This window comes from Sebastes umbrosus, chromosome 12, assembly GCF_015220745.1.
Source record: "Sebastes umbrosus isolate fSebUmb1 chromosome 12, fSebUmb1.pri, whole genome shotgun sequence".
Classification (NCBI taxonomy): domain Eukaryota; kingdom Metazoa; phylum Chordata; class Actinopteri; order Perciformes; family Sebastidae; genus Sebastes; species Sebastes umbrosus.
The window spans coordinates 21170701-21195361 of NC_051280.1; the positions used below are offsets into that span (position 1 = coordinate 21170701).

Below are 24661 nucleotides of genomic sequence, written 5' to 3' on the forward strand. Positions count from 1 at the left end.
ATAGTCCTAGGCTGCAGCAATTACTGAAGGTGTGTTCACAATACGGCAAAGATTATGACATTAAATTCAATGCCAAAAAGAGTAATGTGATGATTCAGTGATGAGTCAGAAGTAGAGAAGATAACAAATTAGTTCTTCCTGTGTTTCATTTGTGCGATATTCCTGTCACGACATGCACCCTCACATTCCCTGAAAAATACATGATATCATTGTTCTTAGTGCCAGCTACAGCCCTGATAATAAAAAGTAAAACATATCATCATAAAACATGTGACATTCAATTAGCACTTCAAAAAGGGACCCATTTGATATTGGTTCACATGCTTTACTGTCAAATGTCTTTAGCTTACAATTTAGGCTTTGGTTTGATGAATGAACAGAACCCAGAAGTGGCTTCATCTCATAATAAAAAATATATTATTTCCTTAAATCTAATCTTCACACATACAGTTGTACTCATTTGAAGGGGTGAACGGAGGAGACGGGATGGGCCTGAATTAATACCGGACCTGGCCTGGTGTAATGCACACTCAATGATGTCTGCGAGGAATTTCATTCATTGTTTTTTCAAAGTTACAAAGCATTTTAGAAAAGTTGGCTTTTTCTAGTATACTTGTTTTTTTATCTAATATGCCCAGCTTTGTAAACTACATTTAAACCTGCAGTAGGCAGAATATTTTTGGCATCATTGGGAAAAAAATCCATAATAACCTTTCAGCCTACTGTAATTGTAAGTATTCTGAACGAGAAAACTAGACTTCTGCACCTCCTCATGGCTCTGTTTTCAGGTGTTAAAAAATCTAACCCATGACAGGAGACTTTGACCAATCACAGGTCATTTGAGAGAGAGAGCGGATGCAGCTTTCAATCACTGGTGAACTCCGATCAAACCAAGCCCCCAGCAAGAGCACCGGTCGTTGACATGGATGTATTAAAGGGACTGTTTGTAAGAATCAGAAATCGCTTCTTAACAACGACACCTGTGGCTGTTAAATCAACGAAAGTCAGCATTCTGTTGCTCACGCTCGCTCTACACAGACATGAACGAGCATCGCTCAAAACAGCGAGGCGACACACGTCATCTAAAACAACAATATCACTCTATATTTCACCTGCTTGGCAGTAATGTTAGCTGACCAGACGAAGGTCTCTCCATGAATCACTGCTGATCCTAGTGTTGGCTTTTCCTGCCTCAGCCCCCGGACCACGGTCAGAGGGAACAGGGGAGACACCGGAGTTTGGGTCGGAGACGATAATGTAACGCGCTGCGTAGCCCCGTCACTTCACAAGACACGGGAAACCTCTGTTGGCCTGGAGGAGGTGCAGCATTTATTTCTGCACACATTTCCACTCTACATTCACTAGATATTCTCAGAGCTATAACTCTTCTGCAGTGTGTAGTGTGTGCGCATGCACGTGAGAGTGGAGCGAAAGAGCGAGAACGAGCGCAATGTGTGAGTGAAGGCAGGCAGGCAGCAGAGCAGAGTACAGCAGAGACTCCGACCCTGGAGACCAAAGCTACTGTCTCCCCCACGTCCTCCGACCGCCGCCAACACTGTTTTGCAAGACGGTCTTCACTAGATATAACTTTGCGGTTTTGGTGCTTCCGTGTAGTTTGTGTTGTAGTCTGAGTCTGAACAGCGTAGCCACACGCGAGCGTGCATGGGACACTGACCCGGATTGATTTATATGTGTAAGAAGTTACAAACAGTCCCTTTAAGAGAGCTGTCGTCACGGTCTGGGTCTCATTCACATGAATGGAAGAAGGGAAATAACTCTGAATTCTGCTAATAGTGCGTTTTACAACTTTAAAACCTAATGATTTAAATAAGGGCTATTAGAGTGATCGTACTGGGAAGTGGATTCACCTCAAAAAAATTATGCGCTGAATTACAGGTGTCTCTTTCCCAATGTAAGTCTATGGGAAAAAGTATTTTTGGGCCCAATGGCATCACGTGGTGGACACAGAAATTGTTGTACCACCGTTTGGCCACTACGAAAGTTGGGATCAGCGACCGGCGCTCTTCCTGGGGGCTTGGTCGTTGATGGCAATTTTCGTAGTGGTACTACAACTTCTGTGTCCGTCACATGATGCCATTGGGCCCAGAAATACTTTTTCCCATAGACTTACATTGGGAAAGAGAAGTCTGTAACTCAGCGGATAATATTTTTTGAGGTGAATCAACTTCCCAGTACGAACACTCGAATAGCCCTTATTTAAACCATTAGGTCCTAAAAGTTGTAAAATGCACTAATAGCCGAATCAAGAGTTATCTGTTATTTTCTTTCCTCTGTTCATATGTTATAGAAACATCTTGTAGTGTACCGTTTAGCTGTATAATTGAGAAAGTTGGGTGGTATTTCCTCAGCTGATCTCAACATGGCTGTCGGGTCACAAACTTTCTCATTTTACAGCTAAACAGTACACTACAAGATGTTTCTGAAAACATTTGAGGTGAGAAATAGGCATTACAGTAACAGAATATTGATTCATATTTGATCAGCGCTGCCTAGTTTGACCGTTTGATCGGAGTTTGCGAGTGATTGACAGCTGCTTGGCTCTGATTGTTTTTTTTCCTCCGGTCTGTTAAATCTTGCAGATGCCATTAGGAGCACCGGAGGACACAGAGGCACATGATTTTTTTCAGATTACCTGTCTCATGCACTACTGTCAGGATATAGTGACCGTTTTATCAAAATAACTTTTTTTAAATCATATTTGCTCCATTTCTACCCACTGCTGCTTTTAATGTATTATTTATTTATTTCATAAATTGATTTAGATTTTTAATATAGGTGGCCTTTGCTAAAGGTCATGAGTCTCAATCCCCCTATTTTTTCTAATTACATTTTTATTTCCCATATGAAGACCTAAATCCTCTTTCAAAGCCTTACTCTACCAGGGATACAATTATAGTGGAGTGGTGAATCCGTTATACGCTTCAGCTTGACCTGAAGGTAATAAAATTTAATTAAAATACTTGAATCAGCCTATGTGAACCAACTAGTTTCAATTGTAGAATTTAAACTTCCCTCAGCCTCCCTATAACCCTCACATTCCCAGAAAAATATAGAGAACATGATATCATTGTTCTTAGCGCCGGCACTGTGTGTTCTGACACCTTTCTATCAGAACCAGCATTCACTTTTTCAGCAATTTAAGCTACAGTAGCTCTTCTATTGGACAACATGGGCCAGCCTTCGCCCCCCACGTACATCAATGACCCTTGGGTTTGACCCTGTCACCAGTTCACCAGTTCTCCGTTTTATAAAAATAAGTTTTTTTAATCATTTATACTCCAATTCTACCCACTGCTGCTTTAAATACTGGTGTTGTTAGAGCAGGGGTCTACAACCTGCGGCTCCAGAGCCAAATGCGGCTCTTTAGCACCTCTCCAATGGCTCCCTGTGGATTTAAAAAAAAAATTGTGGAAATGAATAACTGTTTTTTGTTTACATTTTCAATTTTATTTATCATTGTTGTAGGTCTATGGTACGACGGTATGACTGAGTATTAGGGCCACATTGAGGAAAAAAAAATAATCTGAGATTTCGAGAATAAGTCATAATATTACGAGAATAAAGTCAGAATATTATAAAGTAGTGATTTATGACTTTATTCTCGTAATATTACGACTTATTTCTCGTAAACTTCTGACATTTCTCTCGTAATATTGTGACTTTTTTTCTCGCAAAGTTACGACTTTATTCTAGAAATCCCTGATTTTTTCCCCCTCACTGTGGCCCTAATACTCCGTAGTACATTTGCACTTTGGCCCTCACCGCATTAGACTTATATATTATATCCGTAGACTATAAACTGTGTTACCTTCATCACAATGCGGGCCCTAGTCTGTGGAACAAACTGCCTCTCCACATCAGATCTGCTCCCTCTACGGAGTCTTTCAAAGCACAGCTCAAGACCCACCTCTTTTCTTTGGCTTTTGAATGTACTTGAATTGTGATTACTAAGTAGCCTTTTATAATGCTCATTATAACAGTCTTTTACTCATGGATTTTATCTTGGTCTCTGTCTGTGGATGTGTGAGATTTTGTTGTCTGCTCTGTTGACCTGTTTTTATTCTGCCTATGACTTTGGTCAGCTCATGTTGTTTTAAAGGGACTATTTGTAACTTTCAGAAATGCTTGTTAACAGCGACACCTGTGGCCGTGAAATCAACGAAAGTCAGCGTCGGGCTCGCGCTTGCTCGCTCTAAATATACCTGAACGAGCGTCGCTCAAAACAGTGAGGCGACACACGTCAGCTAAAACCACAATATCACTCTATATTTCAGCCGCTTGGCAGTAATGTTAGCTGACCAGACGAAGGTCTCTCCATGAAAATGAATTAGATCTAATCCTAGTGTTGGCTTTTCCTGCCTAAGTGCAGGCTGAAGCAGCGGGGCTCTGCAGCGTGTCTCCTCTGCTCTCTCCGCCCGCAGCCGGAGTGAGCAGAGGAGACACCGGCACCCGGTCAGTAACGAGAAGACAACGTAACTCTCTGAAGAGCACCGTCACTTCACAAGACATGGGAAACCTCTGTTGGTCTGGAGGAGCTGCAGCATTTATTTCTGCACAAACGTCCACTGTACATTCACTAGATATTCTCAGAGCTAAACTAACTCTGCTGCAGTGTGGAGTGAGCGTGCGTTCACTTCTGGAGGTGGAGCAAGTACGCGAGAACGCGCGCGCTGTCTGAGTGAAGGCGAGCAGGCAGAGGAGACGAGACTGCGACCACACGCGAGCGTGCATATGCGAACGCGCATGTGTGCCGACCCGCTACATTTATACGCTTAGAAAGTTACAAATAGTCCCTTTAAATGTGCTATAGAAATAAATTTGACTTGACTTGATTTGACAATGCTCAGATTTTTATAAAAAAATGTTTTGCCTAAAATGTCTCTTTTGATAGCAAAAGGTTGCTGACCTCTGTGTTGGAGGAAAATTGCCCTCCTGTGCAGGTGGAGGAGCACCTTGCAGTACCACCAATGACCTTGAGGTGGCAGCCACGGTAACCATGACTGTCAAGACTGCTAGAAATACCCAAAGCGATGAAGTGCGTTGTTTACGCCTACACTTGGTTCAAGATGGCTGCTGGAGACAACAGCGGTAGGCCTCCTTGCCTTAATTTCTCCGGTCCGGGTCCTTTGGGGAACAGCCAGCCCAGCAACAGCGTCTTCTCCATGCCGGCGTCCAACGGCGGAGCGGGCGGTGCGGGCGGCGGAGCGCAGGGAGCCGCTCGGCGTCCCAACCCACAGCTGGGGCCTGGCGGCGGAGACAGCAACGGAGTGTCGAGCGGAGCTCAGCCGACTGCGCAGAACTCCCTGCAGCAGTCCGCTGCGGCAGGTGCTGCGGCAGCGGCCGGAGGAGTCATGGCCACTCCGGCGTCCAACATGGCAGCCAGCGCGGCGTCAAACGCGTCGGCGTCGCAAGCACCGAGCTCCACTCCGGCAGCCGCGTCCGTGCTGGTGTACCGGGAGCCGGTGTACAACTGGCAGGCGACGAAGAGCACCGTGAAGGAGAGGTTCGCCTTCCTCTTCAACAACGAGGTGCTCAGCGACGTTCATTTTCTAGTGGGCAAAGGAATGGGGGTTCAGAGGATACCTGCGCACAGGTAAGAAGAAGATTCACATTATAGCTAGCTAAGAATAGGAGAGTAGGATAGAAAGCTTTATTGTTATTGTATTAAATACAACGAGATTCACAGTTGCCACTTCTGGTCAGTGCTTTAAAACAAATAACATATAACAGGTAAAACATATAACAGGTAAAACAAATAACAGGTAAAACACATAACAGGTAAAACATATAACAGGTAAAACAAATAACAGGTAAAACAAATAACAGGTAAAACAAATAACAGGTAAAACAAATAACAGGTAAAACATATAACAGGTAAAACACATAACAGGTAAAACATATAACAGGTAAAACATATAACAGGTAAAACATATAACAGGTAAAACACATAACAGGTAAAACAAATAACAGGTAAAACAAATAACAGGTAAAACATATAACAGGTAAAACACATAACAGGTAAAACACATAACAGGTAAAACATATAACAGGTAAAACATATAACAGGTAAAACATATAACAGGTAAAACACATAACAGGTAAAACACATAACAGGTAAAACATATAACAGGTAAAACATATAACAGGTAAAACATATAACAGGTAAAACACATAACAGGTAAAACAAATAACAGGTAAAACAAATAACAGGTAAAACATATAACAGGTAAAACACATAACAGGTAAAACACATAACAGGTAAAACATATAACAGGTAAAACATATAACAGGTAAAACATATAACAGGTAAAACATATAACAGGTAAAACATATAACAGGTAAAACAAATAACAGGTAAAACACATAACAGGTAAAACACATAACAGGTAAAACATATAACAGGTAAAACACATAACAGGTAAAACAAATAACAGGTAAAACAAATAACAGGTAAAACATATAACAGGTAAAACAAATAACAGGTAAAACAAATAACAGGTAAAACATATAACAGGTAAAATATATAACATGTAAAACAAATAACAGGTAAAACATATAACAGGTAAAACACACACACAGTTATAAAGCAAATAAAACAGGTAAAGTAGATGTAATAAATAAATATAAACAGAAGTGTTACACTAGAAGTAAAAAATATAAAAATAGATGTAATGTAAACAGAGGTAAATGCAGGTAAGAAGAAGATTAACTATTTTTTTTACAAAAAATGATCCTTTAGCACAGATACACATAATTATTCCACAAGGCATGCTGCTGCAGGTTTTACTTTACCAAGATACAAAACCAAATCAGGTCAAAGTACAGCAACATACAGAGCAATGCAAGAATGGAATTCACTCCCAAATCATATTACACAACAAAATACTATATATGGTTTTAAAAAAACACTAAAAGAGCATTACTTAAGAAGAAACTTTAGTAATTAGTAAGTATTCTTTGGTGTGTAAGGGTATTAAGGGCATCCCATGTTAAATGATGATATTTATCTGTTAGATCATGATAGATTAAGTCGGAGCCTTTCTGTTTTCTTTGTGTTTTTGTTATTTAAACTGTGTCATTAAACTGTGATGAGTAGTGTGAATGTGTGTTTTTGTATTGTCACCATGTAAACGATGTGGACCCCAGGAGGAATAGCTGCTGCTATGCAAAAGCTAATGGGGATCTTAATAAACAAACAAACAAATCAAATACATTAGCTAGCTAACTGTGTGAATCTGCAAAGCGACAAAGACTCACTCTTGTTCTCTGTTTCGTTGTCTGATTTGTTGACACTGTTCAGGTTTGTTCTGGCTGTGGGCAGCGCAGTGTTTGATGCCATGTTCAACGGAGGGATGGCGACGACCTCCACGGAGATCGAGCTTCCTGATGTGGAGCCAGCTGCGTTTCTGGCCCTGCTAAAGTAAGGAGAGAGAAGAGAGGGAGGGAGGGCCTTTTTAATCTCCTGAAAAAGGGGCGTGCCTTTTTCTTTTTTTTATGTCATATCAGCATTTGGGGAAAATAAATAGCAAGAATTTGTGCGTAAAAAGAAGCTCAGGCACATCAATTCAATACAAGCTTTATTGCAGACTCAAGGTCCAGATAAGAAAAAAGAAAAAATACAAAACATAAAAAAAAAAAATCCCCCAATATTTTATTGAATTTTCAAAATCAAAATACAACACAAAAATAGAAATCACGTGGCAGCAAGGGCAAACACGAGCAGATCGCAGACCCCAAGGATTGGAAAAACAGAAAGAAAAACAGCATGGTATGTAGATCTATACATTACTTGAAAAGACATTATGCAGAATTCTCAGGGCTTGGATATATTATACAAATCAGGGAATACATAGCCAAGGCAAGGCAGTAAAATGCCCAGAGAAGAACATTAGACACTCAATTTATGCTTGCAGACACAAACATTTCACTTGCAACATCTTGGTCTTTTTAGTAATATTCTCATTGCATCATTATATGCGACCTGAAGTCTCTGTAAGGTCTCTTTTTTTATTGTTTGACCACAAATGGGCTGTATACAGTGGTGTACAATATGCTCTGAACAAAGACACTCTATCTGAACACATACTAAACTTCCGTGAGGTAATGTTGCTTGTGCGTACATCTTGCGTACATAAATATCATCAATATCTGTCATGTCTTCAGTCTTCTTCAGACATCAGATTTCATACAAATACATTTATCATATGATTATGAATAATCAAACATACAAGTCACTAAATCGGAATTGTAAAATAGGAATGTCTTGTATAACTTGTGGACCTATATTGCAGGTTTCTCTACTCTGATGAAGTCCAGATCGGGCCTGAGACGGTGATGACCACACTATATACAGCTAAAAAGTATGCAGTGCCAGCACTGGAGGCGCACTGTGTGGAGTTCCTCAAGAAGAACCTGAGAGCAGACAATGCTTTCATGCTGCTCACACAGGTCTGATTCTGTACTGCCTCTATATATCTTAATATGCCATTTAGTGCAAAAACTGCAGCTTCTTACAACTCCTAGTTTTGCTGCCCTAGATGTGAGCTGAAATGACAGAGCTGAGTTGGATATCGTTTTTATATTTTTTTTGATACTGGTGCTGATACGATAGCAGATTTTTTTGTACTATTACCAAACCTTTACTAGGGAAATTCTTAGTCGACTAACACTCATATAATTTTGTCAACTAGTCGATTAGTTGATTTAATCGATACACTTTGAGAAAACATGTTTTCCAACACTTTTTTATTTAACAAAAGAATCCAAAGTTCTCAAATATTAAATGTCTAATAAAAACTTGCATTAATAAAAAAACAGTTCAAAGTTGCCAAAATTGTAATTTAAATCAGAAAATGTCTATCTGACAAGTCTGACCACGCACATTTGACGCCAGCTTTCGGTATTTGTCAGTTTTTGATACTACAAACATATTTCGGTCCGTTCCCAAAAAAAGAAGTACTGAGGTTTGAGATCCAGATCTACTCTTAGATCTGCAATACAATACGTATTGAATTGTCATGCCGTGTAGTAAAAAATGTGTTCCTTAAACTGGTGGTGTATTCTTCCTTTCAGGCGCGGTTGTTTGATGAGCCACAGCTCGCCAGCCTCTGTCTAGAGAACATCGATAAGAACACTGGCGATGCTCTCGCCGCCGAAGGCTTTACGGACATAGATTTGGGTAATGTTGCCTTGTGAATGTCATTAGTGCCACACATTGTATTTCAGAGTAACAGCCAAACTGACCGTTGATTTTTTAATCTGTCCCTCCTGTAGATACATTGGTGGCAGTGTTGGAGAGGGATACTCTCGGGGTGAGGGAGGTACGTTTGTTTGGTGCTTCGGTGCGCTGGGCAGATGCAGAGACTCACCGGCAGCAGATGCAGCCCACACCCGAGAACAAACGCAAAGTGCTGGGCAAAGCCCTCACACTCATCCGCTTCCCTCTCATGACCATTGAGGAGTTTGCTGCAGGTGAGCAGAAACACAATGAAACTGGAGTTTGTCGCGCTCTCGCTTTTTGTCGATTCTTCTTCTTCTTCGGACTCTGATCCTTGTGCTCGGGTTTTGTCATTGTCCCCCTTAGGTCCAGCCCAGTCCAGTATTCTGACTGACAGAGAGGTGGTGAGTCTCTTCCTCCACTTCACAGTCAACCCAAAACCTCGCGTTGAATTCATTGACCGGCCTCGCTGCTGCCTCCGCGGGAAGGAGTGCAGTATCACGCGCTTTGGACAGGTGGAGAGCCGCTGGGGTTACAGCGGGACGAGCGACCGCATACGGTGAGTGAGGAGCAGAGCATTTTAAAAATAAAAATTACAGCCTTACTCTTTTTTAAAAAAAAAAATCCTTTGAAGTTAGTGAGATGTCATGTCGTATTAAATTAAATGCAATGAATTATTTAGTAATTATTTTTAGACTAAAGGGGCCATGATTTTAGTCAACCAAGGAAATTACAATATAGTCAGTGAGTCCACTTCCAGAGTTTAATCTTGGAATAAAAAATAAAACGGCACCACTGTTTAATGTAGATTACTTTGGCTGCATTTGCTCCTTTTCCTGCTTCACTCAAACTTAAACTGAGATAAATGGCAAATTTGACTATACTGTATGATATAAAGCCAGGGACTTTATTAACGGGAACACAAACTTTAAGAAACCTGAAAAGATATCTGCTGCAACGCTGTCATCACAGGACGGAATTTATACTAGAATATTTAAGTCCTGGTTGACAAAATAGTCAAAAGCCAGCATGTACTAATGTATGTAGTCATTAGTAGAGCTTTTTCAAGAAAGCACAGGTGTAACTAATAACATTAACAATGGCTGAAAGTGAAAATGTCAGCTGTAGTGTTGTCACGATACTTGAAAAATGTGGATTTTTGATACGACATGGAAAATTTACTCAACATTGAGGGCATACAATTTTAGATTCTTATTAAAAGATAAAAAGCAGTGTGTGTGTCAACTCGCTGTCGGAGAGAAGAGAGAGCAGAAAGCCAGCTGGTACCCGTGTATCGATACAGCAGAAAATGATTATTTAAATAGTTTCAAATATTCAGTATCGATACTTTGATATTTTTAACCAACACTAGTCAGCCGTGAAAAAGCGGTCTGTTTGTGACTAGAAAACACAATTAAATAACACCACATATTGTGCATTGAACTTGTCGGGGTTTGGTGTTTTGTATGAGCTACAATCTTCTCCACACGTTAACTACCGTACCCTCTCCCCTCTTGATATATTCCCGTTGTGTTTTTCTTCTCAGGTTCTCAGTAAACAGAAGGATATTTGTGGTTGGGTTCGGTCTCTACGGCTCTATACACGGACCCACAGACTACCAAGTTAACATACAGGTGAGGACCCGAACCCTCTACAAAGTTTGTGTCCGGTTACACTGTACGTTGTAGGAATGCACTATAACATATTGTGTTCGCTCTCGATGCAGATCATTCACACAGACAGCAACACGGTGCTGGGCCAGAATGATACTGGCTTCAGCTGTGACGGGTCAGCCAACACCTTCAGAGTCATGTTCAAAGAACCGGTGGAGATATTACCCAACGTCAACTACACTGCCTGCGCTACACTGAAGGTCTGTAATGTGAAGCTGGTGATACCAGGCACACATGCACCACTACACTGTTAAGAGTGCATTCTAATACAGGAAAAGATGTGGTGTTTCCAGGGTTGCAACTAATGATTATTATTTATTATTACTTCATCGTTTGGTTGATAAAATGTAAAAAAAAAAAAAAAAATTGTGAGAAATGGTGATCACAGTTTTGCACAGCCTTCGAATCACTTTGACCAACTGATCACATAAATCTAAATATATTCAATTTACTCTTTTAGAAGACAAAGAAAACTGACAAATCTTCACGTTTGAGACGCTTGACTTAAATAATTATCAATATATATAAAAAATAATTTTCTGTTGACCGACTAATCAATTAATCAACTTGGCGTTTCAGCTCTAGTTTCTTTTTCCCCTTTGTGGAAATTTTACAATATCTAATCTGTCAATATGCAGCGTTGGCTTCACCGGTGTAGGGCTGCAACTAACGAATATTTTCATTGTCGCTTGGTCTATAAAATGTCAGAAAATGGTGAAAAATGTCGATTAGTGTTTAGATGACGTTCTCAAATGTCTTGTTTCATCCACAACTCAAAGATATTCAGTTTGCTGTCATAGAGGATTTAAGAAACCAGAAAATATTCACATTTAAGAAGCTGGAATCTGAGAGTTTTAACTTTTTTTCCTTAAAAAAAAATACTCAAATGGATTAATCTCCAATTAATTATCAAAATAATTGGCGATAAATTTAATAGTTGACAACTAATTGATTAATCGTTGCAGCTCTACACCAGTGTATTCAACCTCTCGTCTGTCTTGCAGGGCCCGGACTCTCATTACGGGACTAAGGGGATGCGAAAGGTAACGCACGAGTCGTCATCCACCGGCACAAAGACGTGTTTCACCTTCTGCTACGCGGCGGGCAACAACAATGGCACTTCTGTAGAGGACGGACAGATTCCCGAGGTCATCTTCTACACATAGTCACCTCTGACACAGCAACGATCTTCCATCAAATGTGACAACCTGACACCAGCGCGGGGCCACGCCTCGGCAGCCGTTCTGGGGACTAATCTCTCAGACATCATACTGTTCCCTCCATATAGTGCACTACTGTTGGCCACACGGGAAGACGAATAGCTGTAAAGCGATGTAGGTCACTACATGGGGCGTAGCTTGTCATTTGAGATGCTCTCTTCCTCTTTCTCGACGGCTTCCTTCATCCCTTTGTGTCGTAGTGATGCCAGCCTGTGAAACAGACATGACTGTAACCGACTCCACAAGGGAAGGGAGAGAGGGAGGGAGGAGCCTCTCAGATTATTCACAGTATCGATGTCACTGCTGTGGATTGACGGCATAAGGCTTGACACTGAATTCTACTTAAGCTGTACAATTCCCCTTCCTTGTGCTCCACAGCATTAGTGCGAAGGAGTCGCAACTGTATGAATGTACAGTTTATCCGATTTGCCAAGACAAGATCCTCATCACCCTTCAGTACAGACCAGCATTTCACTCAAATCAACTGTAACTTCCATAGACCTCATAGGCTTTATGAACTCTTTGAACCAAACTTCATATTAATCTTAACATGATAATGATAAGCAATTTTCGGTTTCTACATACAGTACAATCTGTGATATCTTGTGTCCTTGCTTGGTAGTTGCCTATACCCAAGATACCTTGCACTTCTCGGCCTTGCATATGTTCATTCGTTTGTTCTATGGATGCACACCAACTCTTCAGATATGTTTCTTTTTAGCTTTGTTTTAAAAAGTGTGGGCGGAAGAGCTTTCCCTCTTGGTGCGGAAGTGAAAGGGTTGTATATTAAAGTGGCATTTATTAACATTATATATGTAACTTGAAATAACTATTGATTAAAGAGTGAAGACAAATATTGTGGTGCTTGTGTTTTTGGGAAAAGAACCCATCCCAGGAGTAACACAAAACGTTTCGGGGGAACACGCTTGTTCGCTGTCTTGCGAAAAGTTAGTGTGAGATGAGAAAATCAATACCTCCTTTTGTTTGTCTGCTAAATATAAGGCTAAGCTAAACCCATTAGCCGGTTAGCTTAGCCTAAACACTGAAACAGCCCGGCTCTGTTCAAAGCACACCAGCACCTCTAAAGCTCACTTATTGACAGGGTTATGTCTGGGACTATTTATTTAATTTCCATTCTTTATTGAATGAAATAAAGTACAATCCTGAGAACAAAATGCTAGGGGGGAGTTCACAGTACAGAGGGAATAAGAAAAATATGCCTCACTCTAAAAAAAAGTTGAAAATGATACTCATTTACAGTCTTACAGCTTTCTTATTAGTGCAAGATTGAATGGTCTCTAAGTACTGCTTATCCTTTACGGAAAATAAAACAATTTTTTTTGGTTTGTGTTATAACTTAAAGGTACAATTGATAACATTCAGCCACTAGATGTTGCATTCTCCCTCCCCCGTTCCATTGCATTCACTTCACAACAAATAGTTGACACTTGGTTGCACAACTCAGAAAGACTCATATCAAGTGACAAATCTTTCGCGGGAGAGTAACATGAAGCTACAGGCCTACATTTTTTGCCATGGTAAATATTGACTTAGTCTGCAGCCTGACGGAGACACCAGTGTCAAACTCAGCAATTTATCTTTTTTTTTTTTTTTTTACACTAACTGACAACTTGGTAACTGAAGACACAGATATACCACCTGATACCAACGCCGTTATACTATTGGCTCACAAGCCTGGTTAGAAATGGGAACCGAACGTCAGATATCTTCCACAGAGATAAACAAAACATTCATTTTGGACCCGTCAACATTTTTTTCAATGATCAATTCACAGTCATAATCATTTTTTGGAGGAAATCCATACTTTTATTCTGCACCTTTCTAAAGCTCTGTGTATGTATTATTTTTTAGAAATGATTTGTCCACATAAAGATGTTATCAATATAACCTTTAAGAACCCAAACATATTTGATTTCTTAGCTCTGCATAGTAACTTTCTGGAATATCTGGTGGTTACCTGGCAAAAGCTCTTAACTATATCCCCCGTAAAACAGCCAATTGTTTTTTAACTCTTCGGCTTTTGTACAGAGTTCACAAACTGAATGCATTGTGTTAACTGGTGAACTCTACATGTGCTGGTAGGGGGATTTTGATATCGTTGGATAGAGGCTTGCAAGCTGTTTCCCCCATAGATTAATTAAGCGGAATGGCTTCTCTGTTATACACCATACAAATGCGAGAATTGGTATTGATCTTCTCACCTAAGTCACTGCCTCAAAGCGAATAAATGTATTTCCCAAGATGGTGAACTATTTCCTTAAGCGCACTAGATAAATGACAGAGTTTCAGGAGTCACAGTTTCATCATGAGTTGAATGTTTTTATTAATTACATCCACTGAACAAAGGTCCAGTCCAGGGAGTTAGACTTCTGTAACACTATTGTGGTTTCCATGGTTTTATCTGGCCATGATCCATTTAAATATGCATTATTGCAGCAGTATCACAGTGCACTGTACAGGCCCATCCTGGCAGATGAGAGGGGGGAAAAAACGGGGTGATGTGGAGGAATAGAAGAAACAAGGAATACAACTGCTTTGATCCAATTGTTCCCCAAAACCCTCGCCCTAGGCACTTGGTGTACTGTAGCTGTGAAATGAAAAAAGCCTCACTGCTTCCACTAGCCTACAACAAAAGCTTAAAGCTTTGTTTCTGCTCCGGACCTCAAAGTCAAAACAATTTGTGCGATGTATCTTTAAGCCTGTGCAAAGATTTTAAAGTGCCTACGGGGTAGGGTTTAGAGACTGATTTGGTATTTTATAATCCGGGCTCAGTGTTTACAGTTTGTCCAGGTAGTTGTCGAGGGCAGGAATGCCCTCCTTCAGACCTTTGCGTTTCCTAATTTCAGCAACAATCTGGAAGGGTCTGCTGGTTGCGTCGCTGGGGTCGCCCTGGAGAATCTGCCAGTGGTCAAATATACACTGAGGAAAGGCCTGGCCTCCAGTGTTGCTGCGCAGGTCAGCTGTGAACCCTTGAGGCAATAAATACAGATAAATACTAATGTTATACATAGTGGAATATTCTTCTCTGCCATGAATAAGGAAATAACTAACTAGATCAAATTAATAAAGATAATTATTCTAACATTAATCATATCGTTGCATTGAAAAGCATTAAATTTGGGTGAAACTATTGAAAATCTAGTAAAATTCATACAATATTTATCATGTAACTACACAAGTAAGAGTTAGATCCCACAACAAAAGACATTGTACAGCACAGATTAAAACCCAAACTCACCAAAGGACTCGTTGACGGGCAGGTAGGCTTTCACCACAAACATGGGAGTGCCTATCACTTGGGATTCCTCATACACGTGACCTCGCTTCCTGTTCAACACACCATAGATTCCGCCGACCACCTGCTCTGGGCACTGCACGGACATGAAGCACAGCAGTCAGACATGAAGTGTGAACTAGCATCAGAGAGTTGTCAAAGATAATTCTGAGGATGAGTAAAGTGGGTTTTTTCACATAAACAAATTGTACATAATCTCATAACGGTACATAAAAAGCTAATTTGAAAACTTGAAAGTTACAATAATATTTATAGATTTACAACACTGATTTGGGATCATTTACAATTGGACCAGGGTGGGTAATATGCCTCCATACACACCTGTATCTCCACCAGGTATACAGGCTCCATGAGTCGTGGCTGAGCAGTGAGCTGGCAGGCGTAAAGGACCCTACGAGCGGTGGGAATAATCTGTCCTCCACCACGGTGGATGGCGTCTGCGTGCAGTGTCACGTCATGAATGTCGAAGCGAATGGCACGCATGTTCTCCTCACATAGAGCGCCCTGCATGATGGGGACAGAGACTGCAACGTTATTCTCAGGAGTATACACGCTTTTTAAGGAACAATATCACAAATGCATCAGAACAATGTTGCATCTGATTACACACTAATTTAAAATGCACTTGCAGTCAAAGTTAACTGCTGCCCACCTCTTTGGTCGCCCACTGGAAACCAGCCACAACGCTGTCCTTGATCTCGTTGAGGTACTGAACCCCCTTCGTCATGTCTATCAGCAGGTTGGCGCCGCTTCCGTCTGGACCAAAGCACCAGATCTTCCTGGCCTCTGTCACCTCCCACTCATACTTGTCGGCGAGGTAACGCGCCCGAGCCTTGAGCTCCTGCCGATGGCTGACCTCCCCCTTCTCGATGTCATCAGCCAGGCCGTCGGGGAAAGGGCGGGACTTCATAAAGAGACGATTGTGCTTGTTGGGGGACTTGGACAGACACATCTGGTTTGACTCTTCCATCACTGTCTCTCTGTAAGACACGACTGGGTCTGATTTCTGGAACGAGATGAAGGAAATGGGAGTCAAAATAGGTGGTGTGTATAGGTGGTGGTGCAACAATGTGAGGAGCAAATGCGCATTTGTTGTGTTTTATCTGTTAAAATAATTTTAATTAAATTGAATAATTCATGTTACTCTCAACTTGGGCATTATTTTCCTAGCTTTGCTATTATCATGAATATCTGTGTTCAAATGTAACTTACTGCACACATTGACACAGCTATGTAAAGCTCTTAAAGGTGTTATTGATAACATTTTCTGTAGAAAAGTAAAAGTATGGCTTTCCCTAAAAATGTTATAACTGTTCGCTGCAGTCGACCATAAAATATGCAGGATGTGCAACGAACTGGCAACCACTTGTTATGAAGTGAATGCAATGGAACTGGGGAGGGAGAGTGCAACATCTAGTGGCTGAATTATCAATGTTATCAATTGCACCTTTAAGTTTAATATAGAAAAATCTTGGTTCTCCTTGTCTCACCTTTATTGGAATGCAGGCGTGGTCTTCCTCCAGGTCCTTCAGGCAGATCTCCAGATGCAGCTCTCCCGCTCCGGCGATGATGTGCTCTCCGGACTCCTCGATGATGCACTGCACCATGGGGTCAGACTTGGCCAGACGCTTCAGTCCCTCCACCAGTTTGGGCAGGTCAGCGGGGTTCTTGGCCTCCACAGCAACTCTGACCACGGGGCTCACACTGAACTTCATCACCCTCAGATTGTGGGCCTGCGGACAGAGTCAGAGTCACTGAGCTAAACGTGTTGTTGTTGTTGTGGAGAGCAAGCAATAACTTTGTATAAATAATGAATAATTCATTGTGTGGTACACCCATAGACTGTATATAAAGATGGACGACATGACAGCTCCCCAAAAGTGAAGCCAAAACATGTCGATGCCCCCTGGTGGCTGGCTGCAGTATATGTCATAAAGCCCGCCCCCTCCATGTGAGTGGATGGGCCAAACTAAGAAGTCAAATAAAAAATTCCCAAAGATGGTTTCTGTCATTGATGCATGTTCAAGTGTTCACTTTTCTGATAAGTTTGGTTTAATTAGTTATTTGATACTATAAAAAGGGGGTCATGATTAACAGCTGCTCTGAGTAAAGTAGCCGGAAGCTTGGGAATTTTGAGAGAGGAGATGTAACTTTGTGTGTGTGTCAATTTCTTCACAAATGTATTTATAGAGTTATAATGGATAGTTGTTGTGTCTTTCTAACCAAACAGCTAACGTGGTGCTAACGTAGCGGCTAGGTGCTCGGCTCGTGATTGGCTCGATGTGTGTGTGGGCTGGCCCTCGATACCCCGGCTCCACGCCTTGATCACAACTGCGCAGACTCTGGCTCCAAATGACGTCAAAATCTCATGATGGCAGCTCCCGTATCCGAGATATCTTGGCTTCACTTTTGTACAGTGGGAGGAAGTGGAGACGCGTCGTCCATCTATATAAACAGGCTATGGGTGCTCCAGTATTTGAATTACAGTAAAAAGGGGGAAAAAAGAAATACGCTACATGTTCATAGGTGGTAATTGTCCCTGTCTTAACCAGATACTGGTCTACTCCAACAAGACCCACGATGTTGCCACATGGCACATCTTCAATAGGCTCCACATACCGGCCCATCATCAGAATGGTCCTGGAAGGAGGGAAAGAAGGACATGATTATAAAAAGTTGCCAACAAATACATGAAAACAAAAGGGCAAGAAGAGAAACATGAATTTAGAACTCATTTTCTTTGTCCTCCTACCATCTGAGGCATCTGTACATCAACATGCTCACCTCTGGATGGGTTTGATGAAAAGGTCCTCCTTCTTGCCAGGGGTGAAGTTTGGCCCCATGATGCGCACTTTCAGGCCAGTGGACACAACGCCAGAGAACACACGGCCAAAGGCGTAGAACCGACCCTTGTCGTTCGTTGGGACCATCTTGGAAATGTACATGACCAGAGGAGCCTTAGGATCGCAGTTCTTAATACCTGACAAGACAGCAGAGATAGTGATTCCTGAATATAGTATAGCCAAAATAAAGCTTATAATCAGGTCATTATTTTATGCATTCAGATCATCAAAACACTCCATATCGAGTTATGTCGCTCAATATCGAATAATGTTCCACTGACCCATGGCGGCCTCGTCGTCTCCCGGCCCTTCATAGAGCAGGTCACAGCGGTATCTCTGTGCAGTGACGGGGGAGGGCAGGTGGATGGTGATCATCTGGAGCAGGGCCTCTCCGGCAGGCAGCCAGCGACGCATCACCGCCTTCAGCAGGGGCTTCCCCTCTTTCTCCTTGTCCTCGGAGTCTAATTTGACGTCCAGCTTCTCAATTAATTTGGCTGTCTCGTCCTTCTTGAAATTCATGATGGCATCAAAAACCTAGGAGGACAGTGAGAGAGGGCAAGGCGTCAAACTCGAGCCCAAAGTCATCGCCTTAAAGTCATCCTTATCTTTTTTTTAAGCCCTTATGTGTACACTTTCATGTAATCTTTCAGATAATTCTGATGGCATGTTTTTGTTTGTGGAGAAATTAGACAATACTGGCGAAAATTGGTACAGTCTATGTGTTGCTTTCAGCCCATTCATCTTAGTGTCCTCCAGTTTGTATGCAATTGTTACCACAACATCTTTTTGGTGCTGACACTACAAGGTGCTTCAAATGTTCAAATCCTACATGTACGCGCTTTAAATTATTTTTTAACAATATGGAGACATATGAAGGTCATCAGAAAAATTAAGGCCTGAATTGGTAAACATATTAATGTAGGTTTATGTCACTTTTTTTTCTTCTCTACATTCACCTTAAAGATGGGGTCCAAAACGAGCTGGCTGAAGGTGTGGGGAAGTTTCTGGCCATCAGGACCGGTGGCAGTCTTACTGAACTTGCCGGCATTTGGATCAAAATATCTGTGCATATAAATTATCGCACAACATCATGACACTCAGATGATTGACATCTAGCTTATAATCCTGTTTTAATTGTGCAATATATGCCAGTTGTTATTACAATTTCTTGGTATGTGCAAGAACATTTGGACTTAACACCAGCTGAAAATCTAGGTTTGGCTGACCTCTGGTGGTTTTACTCCTTGTGATGTACAAGTGCCCTCCAGGGTTTGGTCTGTACACAGTCACATCACTGTTGGTTGTGGTTACAGGTGCAATCATAGACTCTATATAAGAAGTGGACGTAGTCACCGTGACGTCACCCATTGGTTTGTGGACTAAGGTTTTGAAGCCTCGAGCTCGGTATTTTGACCATAGCCATCTTGTTTTTTTGCAACCAAAAGTGACACGAGAGGATGGAGCTAAGTACAACCGAACGCTGAATAAGACATTTTTAGATGACCAAAATGGTACAATTAACTTTAATGACCTGAAATCACACTGTGAAAGGGTTAAAGCTGTAACACAAAAACACGGACAACTCCAAGACCGGACAACGCCGTGGTAGCGACCTGTCAATCACAAGGTAGCCCCGCCTTAAAGCATACCCTGCTCTATGGACAATTTGACTCTAAATGGGACCATAATTTACTAAATGAACATCATGCTGTATTGAAGAAGACTTGAAACTAGCGATTGACATCATAAACTCATGTTTACAATGTTTACTGAGGTAATAAATCAAGTGAGAAGTAGGGTCATTTTCTCATAGACTTCTATACAATCAGACTTCTTTTGGCAACCAGAGGAGTCGCCCCCTGCTGGTTATTAGAAAGAATGCAAGTTTAAGGCACTTCCACATTGGCTTAACTTTTCAGAACACTTGAAACTTTCAACCAGAGAGGGCAGTGAAACGCTGCTTTTCAGCCCCGTGTTAAGTTACTATGTGAGGCATATTTCTGTGTGGATCTGTTTATCGTCATGTTTACCTCTCTCCCCATAGTTTCTTCATCATGTCCTCCACTTTCTTACACCTCTCTGCTGGTCCCAGTTGACCATCTCCTTTCGCAGTGAACTTCGCCACATACATCTCAGCAAACTGCTTCAAGGTGAAAGCCCAGCCATGGAGGCCAGAGCCGAACCCGACTGTACCAATAACAGGGTCAATCTGAGGGGAAAAAAAGTCCAGTATTCTTTGAAATCACAACTATAGTAAATGTATAGCAACAATTCACAGTTATTTTAGCATATCTTTGTGTCTGAGTGGTATTTGAGCATCCGCCTCACCATGATGTTCCCCATGGGTCCCGCCTCATCCTCTCCATAGGTGGAGATAATGACGTTGATGTTCTCCACGATACGCTGAAAGGTCTGGAAGAGCTCATCTGGCTCCAGCTGCAGCTCAAGTAGGGCCCGGTCCATCTTGTTCATCATCAGAACCGGCTTGATGCGCTCAGCGATGGCCTGCCGCAGTACGGTCTCTGTCTGCACACACACACCTGTCAGAGGAAACAAACAGGTGAGCCTGGGTGAAAAGCCAGAGTGTGTATGTGTGGGATGTGGAGGCGAGGGTCTCAGCCATTATTACCTGAGACACAGTCCACCACCACCAAGGCTCCGTCAGTTACCCTGAGGGCCGCAGTGACCTCAGAGGAGAAGTCAACGTGACCAGGAGAATCAATCAGGTTGATGAGGAAGCCGTTTCCATCTTTACTCTGCTTAATAAACGCCAGGTCGTTATCTCCAAGCTCATAGTACATAGAGATGGCCCTTAATAACAGAGGGAACAGGAAAATGTGTTCACTGTTCACCTATCACTACACCATTAAAATAAATGTAAAAAAAAAAAAAAATGTATATATATATATATATCAAATTCAGTTCAATTAAATTAGATTCAACTGAATGAGTCATCACAATACTGGAATTTGCAAGTCACTTCTCTAAATAGTGAAGTCATGGTGAGTGAAGACTTTCCAGTTCAAATGCTTCAAACTGGCTCGACTGGACTGATTTCAGTAAATGTTTAGTGAGTTGAATCATCCAATGTGGGCGGGGCTTAGTTGGAAAAACTTGATTTAATGTCTGTGCACCAATCAGAATTTGGAAAGATTTGAATAAAGATCTGATGACAGTTGTGGGATTGTTACCTTACATCATCAATCAATCTGATCAAACTGCACCAACACAGTCCTGATGAAGCAGATTAGCTGAGATTCTGAGGATTTTAACTCTTATTAAATATAATGTGTCTTCCCCCAAATGTAACTTTAGTTGTTGCTTATTAAGTCATGAACATTAACTGTATTAGAGAAGTACTGTTGTCAGGCTATTAAGTAGGCGTTATCGGTCGCTATATGCACCATAAATGTGGGTCAATAGGGGCCTACTACACCCAATAGTAGGTTGTATCTTCTATTCACATGGTAGATCACCAAAAGAAGTTATAAAAGAACAGGACAGCAACCGCAGTAATTATGACAGGAGGAGCCGGTGCATCCCATGTGAAACTAACAACGTGTAATTTTCTTTGTGTTCACAAACGTTAAGTTTCACTTTCACTTTTGAAACGTAGTTATGTTAAGCCAAAAACACAATGTTTTCCCCTAAACTTAACTAAATGGCTTTGTTGCCTAAACCTAAAGAAGTTGTAGTTTTGTTGCCTAAACCTAAAGAGGTTGTAGTTTTGTTGCCTAAACCTAAAGAAGTTGTATTTTTGTTGCCTAAAACTAAATAAGTTGTAGTTTTGTTTCCTAAACCTAAATAAGTTGTAGTTTTAAAGAAGTTGTAGTTTTGTTGTCTAAACCTAAAGAGGTTGTAGTTTTGTTGCCTAAACCTAAAGAAGTTGTAGTTTTAAAGAAGTTGTAGTTTGGTTGCTTAAACCTAAAGAAGTTGTAGTTTTAAAGTTGTAGTTTGGTTGCTTAAATCTAACTGTTTTTGTTGCCTAAACCTAAAGAAGCTTTTTTGTTAGTGTTTGAAACGTAAAGTTTCATTCAATTTTACAACATCGCAAGCAACAGAACGTGTTGCATTTAAGTTTCGCTTTCACTTTTACCACATAGTAGGTGTAGTAGGCTCCTATCGACCCACATCTATGGTGTTTATACCAATAACGCCTATTTAATGGCCCGATATAAGTTTAATTGAATACATACAAGTTTTCACCACCTTTAATAGATTGCACAAAAAAACACCAAGCTGTTTCTAAACCCACTTCTCTGAACCACATACGTTGATTTGATGGTGATGCAACGCTCCTGCTCGTCTTTGCGCGTGTCTGTGAAGCGGGTCTCTCCGGCACGGGACGAAGCAATGATCCCCGCCTTGGACACCAGCGAGTCAGTCAGGGTGGACTTCCCATGATCCACGTGGGCAATCACAGACATGTTCCTGATGTTGGACTTCTTGTCCATGATGGCACGGATCTGATCCACAGTGAAGTTCACCTGGTGGGGGGAGGGGGGGTTACATTCCTCTTTTACAAGCAGCAGAGGTTCACCTTATTCATCATATCATATTTATTTGTGCCCACTATCAGATCCCAGCCTCAGCTCCAAGTAGAGTTATAAAAAGAAAGAAACTTGAAACTGAATCCATCAGCCATGACTATTAGGAAGGAGTGTGGACACCGCATAAAGACTTTACCTTCTGGTTCCTAATCAAGCAACACTATCAGGAATGACTGAGTCACCATGCTGCAGCTGAATAGACCGAGCTGAACCATTTCACAATCACGAGGCAACAGGATGTCTATATCTCACATACCTTAAATTCCCCTTAAATTCTTCATATTAAGGTACAATTGGATCTTTAACAGACCAATAACTGGCAATAAATTATGCTCAATACGCTGAGATTTACAAGTAAAATACAAGTGAGGTCTAAAATCCAGTAATAAAATGAATGTATTCATAAATTAAGTAAAGACTAAGGCATTTTTTTTTTTTATATACTTTATTTTTTCCCTTTTTTCAAGGCTGTTTTCATATATGCAATCCACTGTTTGTAATTACAACAGTCTATAAACCAACTTTTAAGTAGATGAGCTTACAGACAAACCCATCAAATACACTAGAGAAAACAACATCAACATTGACTAAGGCATTTTTTAAGATGATGAAGGCTTTTTTAAGAAATGTTTGTCCCACAGTGTGGTAGGGAGATCTAGGGATTTTTTCCCCCTGTAGGCCTATACGTGGTCCTCAGTATCATTACTCTAATATGAAAAGAAAACAATATTTAACACAATTTCTAGCATGTTAAACACCTTCAATCCACATAATAATGATAGAAATATCAAGTCTGGGATGTCTGATTCACTGATACATTCAAAACCTCTTATATAATAATAATAACCCATTATAACCCATTATAAATCAACATCCACCATTGAAAATGAACCCTAAATGCAGTGACGTACTGTATGTAATATTATATTCTGTCGCCTGTTATATTAGATAAGAGTATAACTATGACGCAATCTCTTGAAATCTAATATAAAATCTTCAATTTAGTAAAAAAAACAGCACATTTGTATAGGACATTTCAGCATGGTGCTGTCTCTCTCTCTCTCAGTATGTTAGTGCATGATATTATTATAGTGCAGTAATGCTACAGCAGCAGCAGTAGCTTGATATTAGAGGATTTGCTATGAACGTCACAGTGAAGGCAGAGCAGGCCAGTTCAGGCCACAGCCCGGCTGCTGCGTATGTTACAACAGATCACACACACAGCCTTTATCTGATCACACAACAACACCATCGGTATGCATTTCTCTCACACACATTATAACAGGGCTCCAATTGCAGCTTGTTGCACCGAAATCAAGACATTAAGGTTATGCGCTCTTCACCTGCTACAGATAGATTAAATACTCTGCATACTGTATTTTTAGGCTCAGTAGAGACTCACCATTGTGTCTGCAGATCGTTGGTCTTTTGAGTGGTAATTGCTTTAACAACACACTGCCCTCTGAGGACCAGGCAGCCCCGGTTGATGACAGGAGAGACGCTGCTGCTGCTGCTGCTGCTGCTGCGGATGCCGTGTTAGATGTGCAGGATGGAGGCTGCAGCAGCAGGGGGCACTGCTGCTCAACAGCCGCGTCACACTGGTCACATATGGATGCTTGCCAAGTCTCTGCTGCTGCTGCTAGAGTGGGTTTGTGTCTGTGTGAGAAAGAAAATTGATCATGCACATGCACACCAAAAAACTGACAGGAACTGCACTTTACTGTACACTGACTGTGCAATATCAATACTACTCAGGTGTATTTCATACTGTGCAATATCAATACTACTCAGGTGTATTTCATACTGTGCAATATCAATACT

The 24661-nt window shown here is 41.2% G+C and overlaps 2 protein-coding genes across 2 annotated transcripts; one reads left to right on the forward strand and one right to left on the reverse strand.

The window, feature by feature from the left end:
- The first annotated feature begins 5051 nt into the window (after positions 1-5051).
- On the forward strand, positions 5052-12989 carry LOC119498150 (BTB/POZ domain-containing protein 2-like). Its single transcript, XM_037786702.1, has 9 exons — positions 5052-5614; positions 7322-7441; positions 8313-8469; positions 9094-9199; positions 9295-9492; positions 9605-9797; positions 10785-10872; positions 10965-11111; positions 11916-12989. The coding sequence occupies exons 1-9, from the start codon at positions 5052-5054 to the stop codon at positions 12075-12077; spliced, it is 1734 nt and encodes a 577-aa protein (XP_037642630.1). The 3' UTR covers positions 12078-12989.
- A 1461-nt stretch (positions 12990-14450) lies between these two features.
- Positions 14451-24398, reverse strand: LOC119498149 (elongation factor 2). Its single transcript, XM_037786701.1, has 14 exons — positions 24243-24398; positions 22563-22777; positions 20920-21101; positions 20619-20830; positions 20321-20499; positions 19247-19352; positions 18572-18824; positions 18232-18427; positions 17964-18087; positions 16938-17180; positions 16100-16453; positions 15769-15951; positions 15391-15523; positions 14451-15121 (listed from the first exon to the last, which is right to left on the reverse strand). Exons 1-14 carry the CDS (start codon positions 24243-24245, stop codon positions 14928-14930), a joined length of 2577 nt encoding a protein of 858 aa, XP_037642629.1. The 5' UTR covers positions 24246-24398; the 3' UTR covers positions 14451-14927.
- Positions 24399-24661: the final 263 nt, after the last annotated feature.

Excerpts from the sequence above, each read along its gene's own strand:
- LOC119498150 (XM_037786702.1), top strand. The coding sequence starts at position 5,052 with ATGAAGTGCGTTGTTTACGCCTACACTTGGTTCAAGATGGCTGCTGGA. Across the intron at positions 5,615-7,321 it reads CAGAGGATACCTGCGCACAG|GTTTGTTCTGGCTGTGGGCA; the intron begins GTAAGAAGAAGA and ends GACACTGTTCAG. Across the intron at positions 9,493-9,604 it reads CATTGAGGAGTTTGCTGCAG|GTCCAGCCCAGTCCAGTATT; the intron begins GTGAGCAGAAAC and ends TGTCCCCCTTAG.
- LOC119498149 (XM_037786701.1), bottom strand. Across the intron at positions 21,102-22,562 it reads TGCATCACCATCAAATCAAC|GGCCATCTCTATGTACTATG; the intron begins GTATGTGGTTCA and ends TCTGTTATTAAG. Across the intron at positions 17,181-17,963 it reads CAATTACCACCTATGAACAT|GCCCACAATCTGAGGGTGAT; the intron begins GTAGCGTATTTC and ends CTCTGTCCGCAG.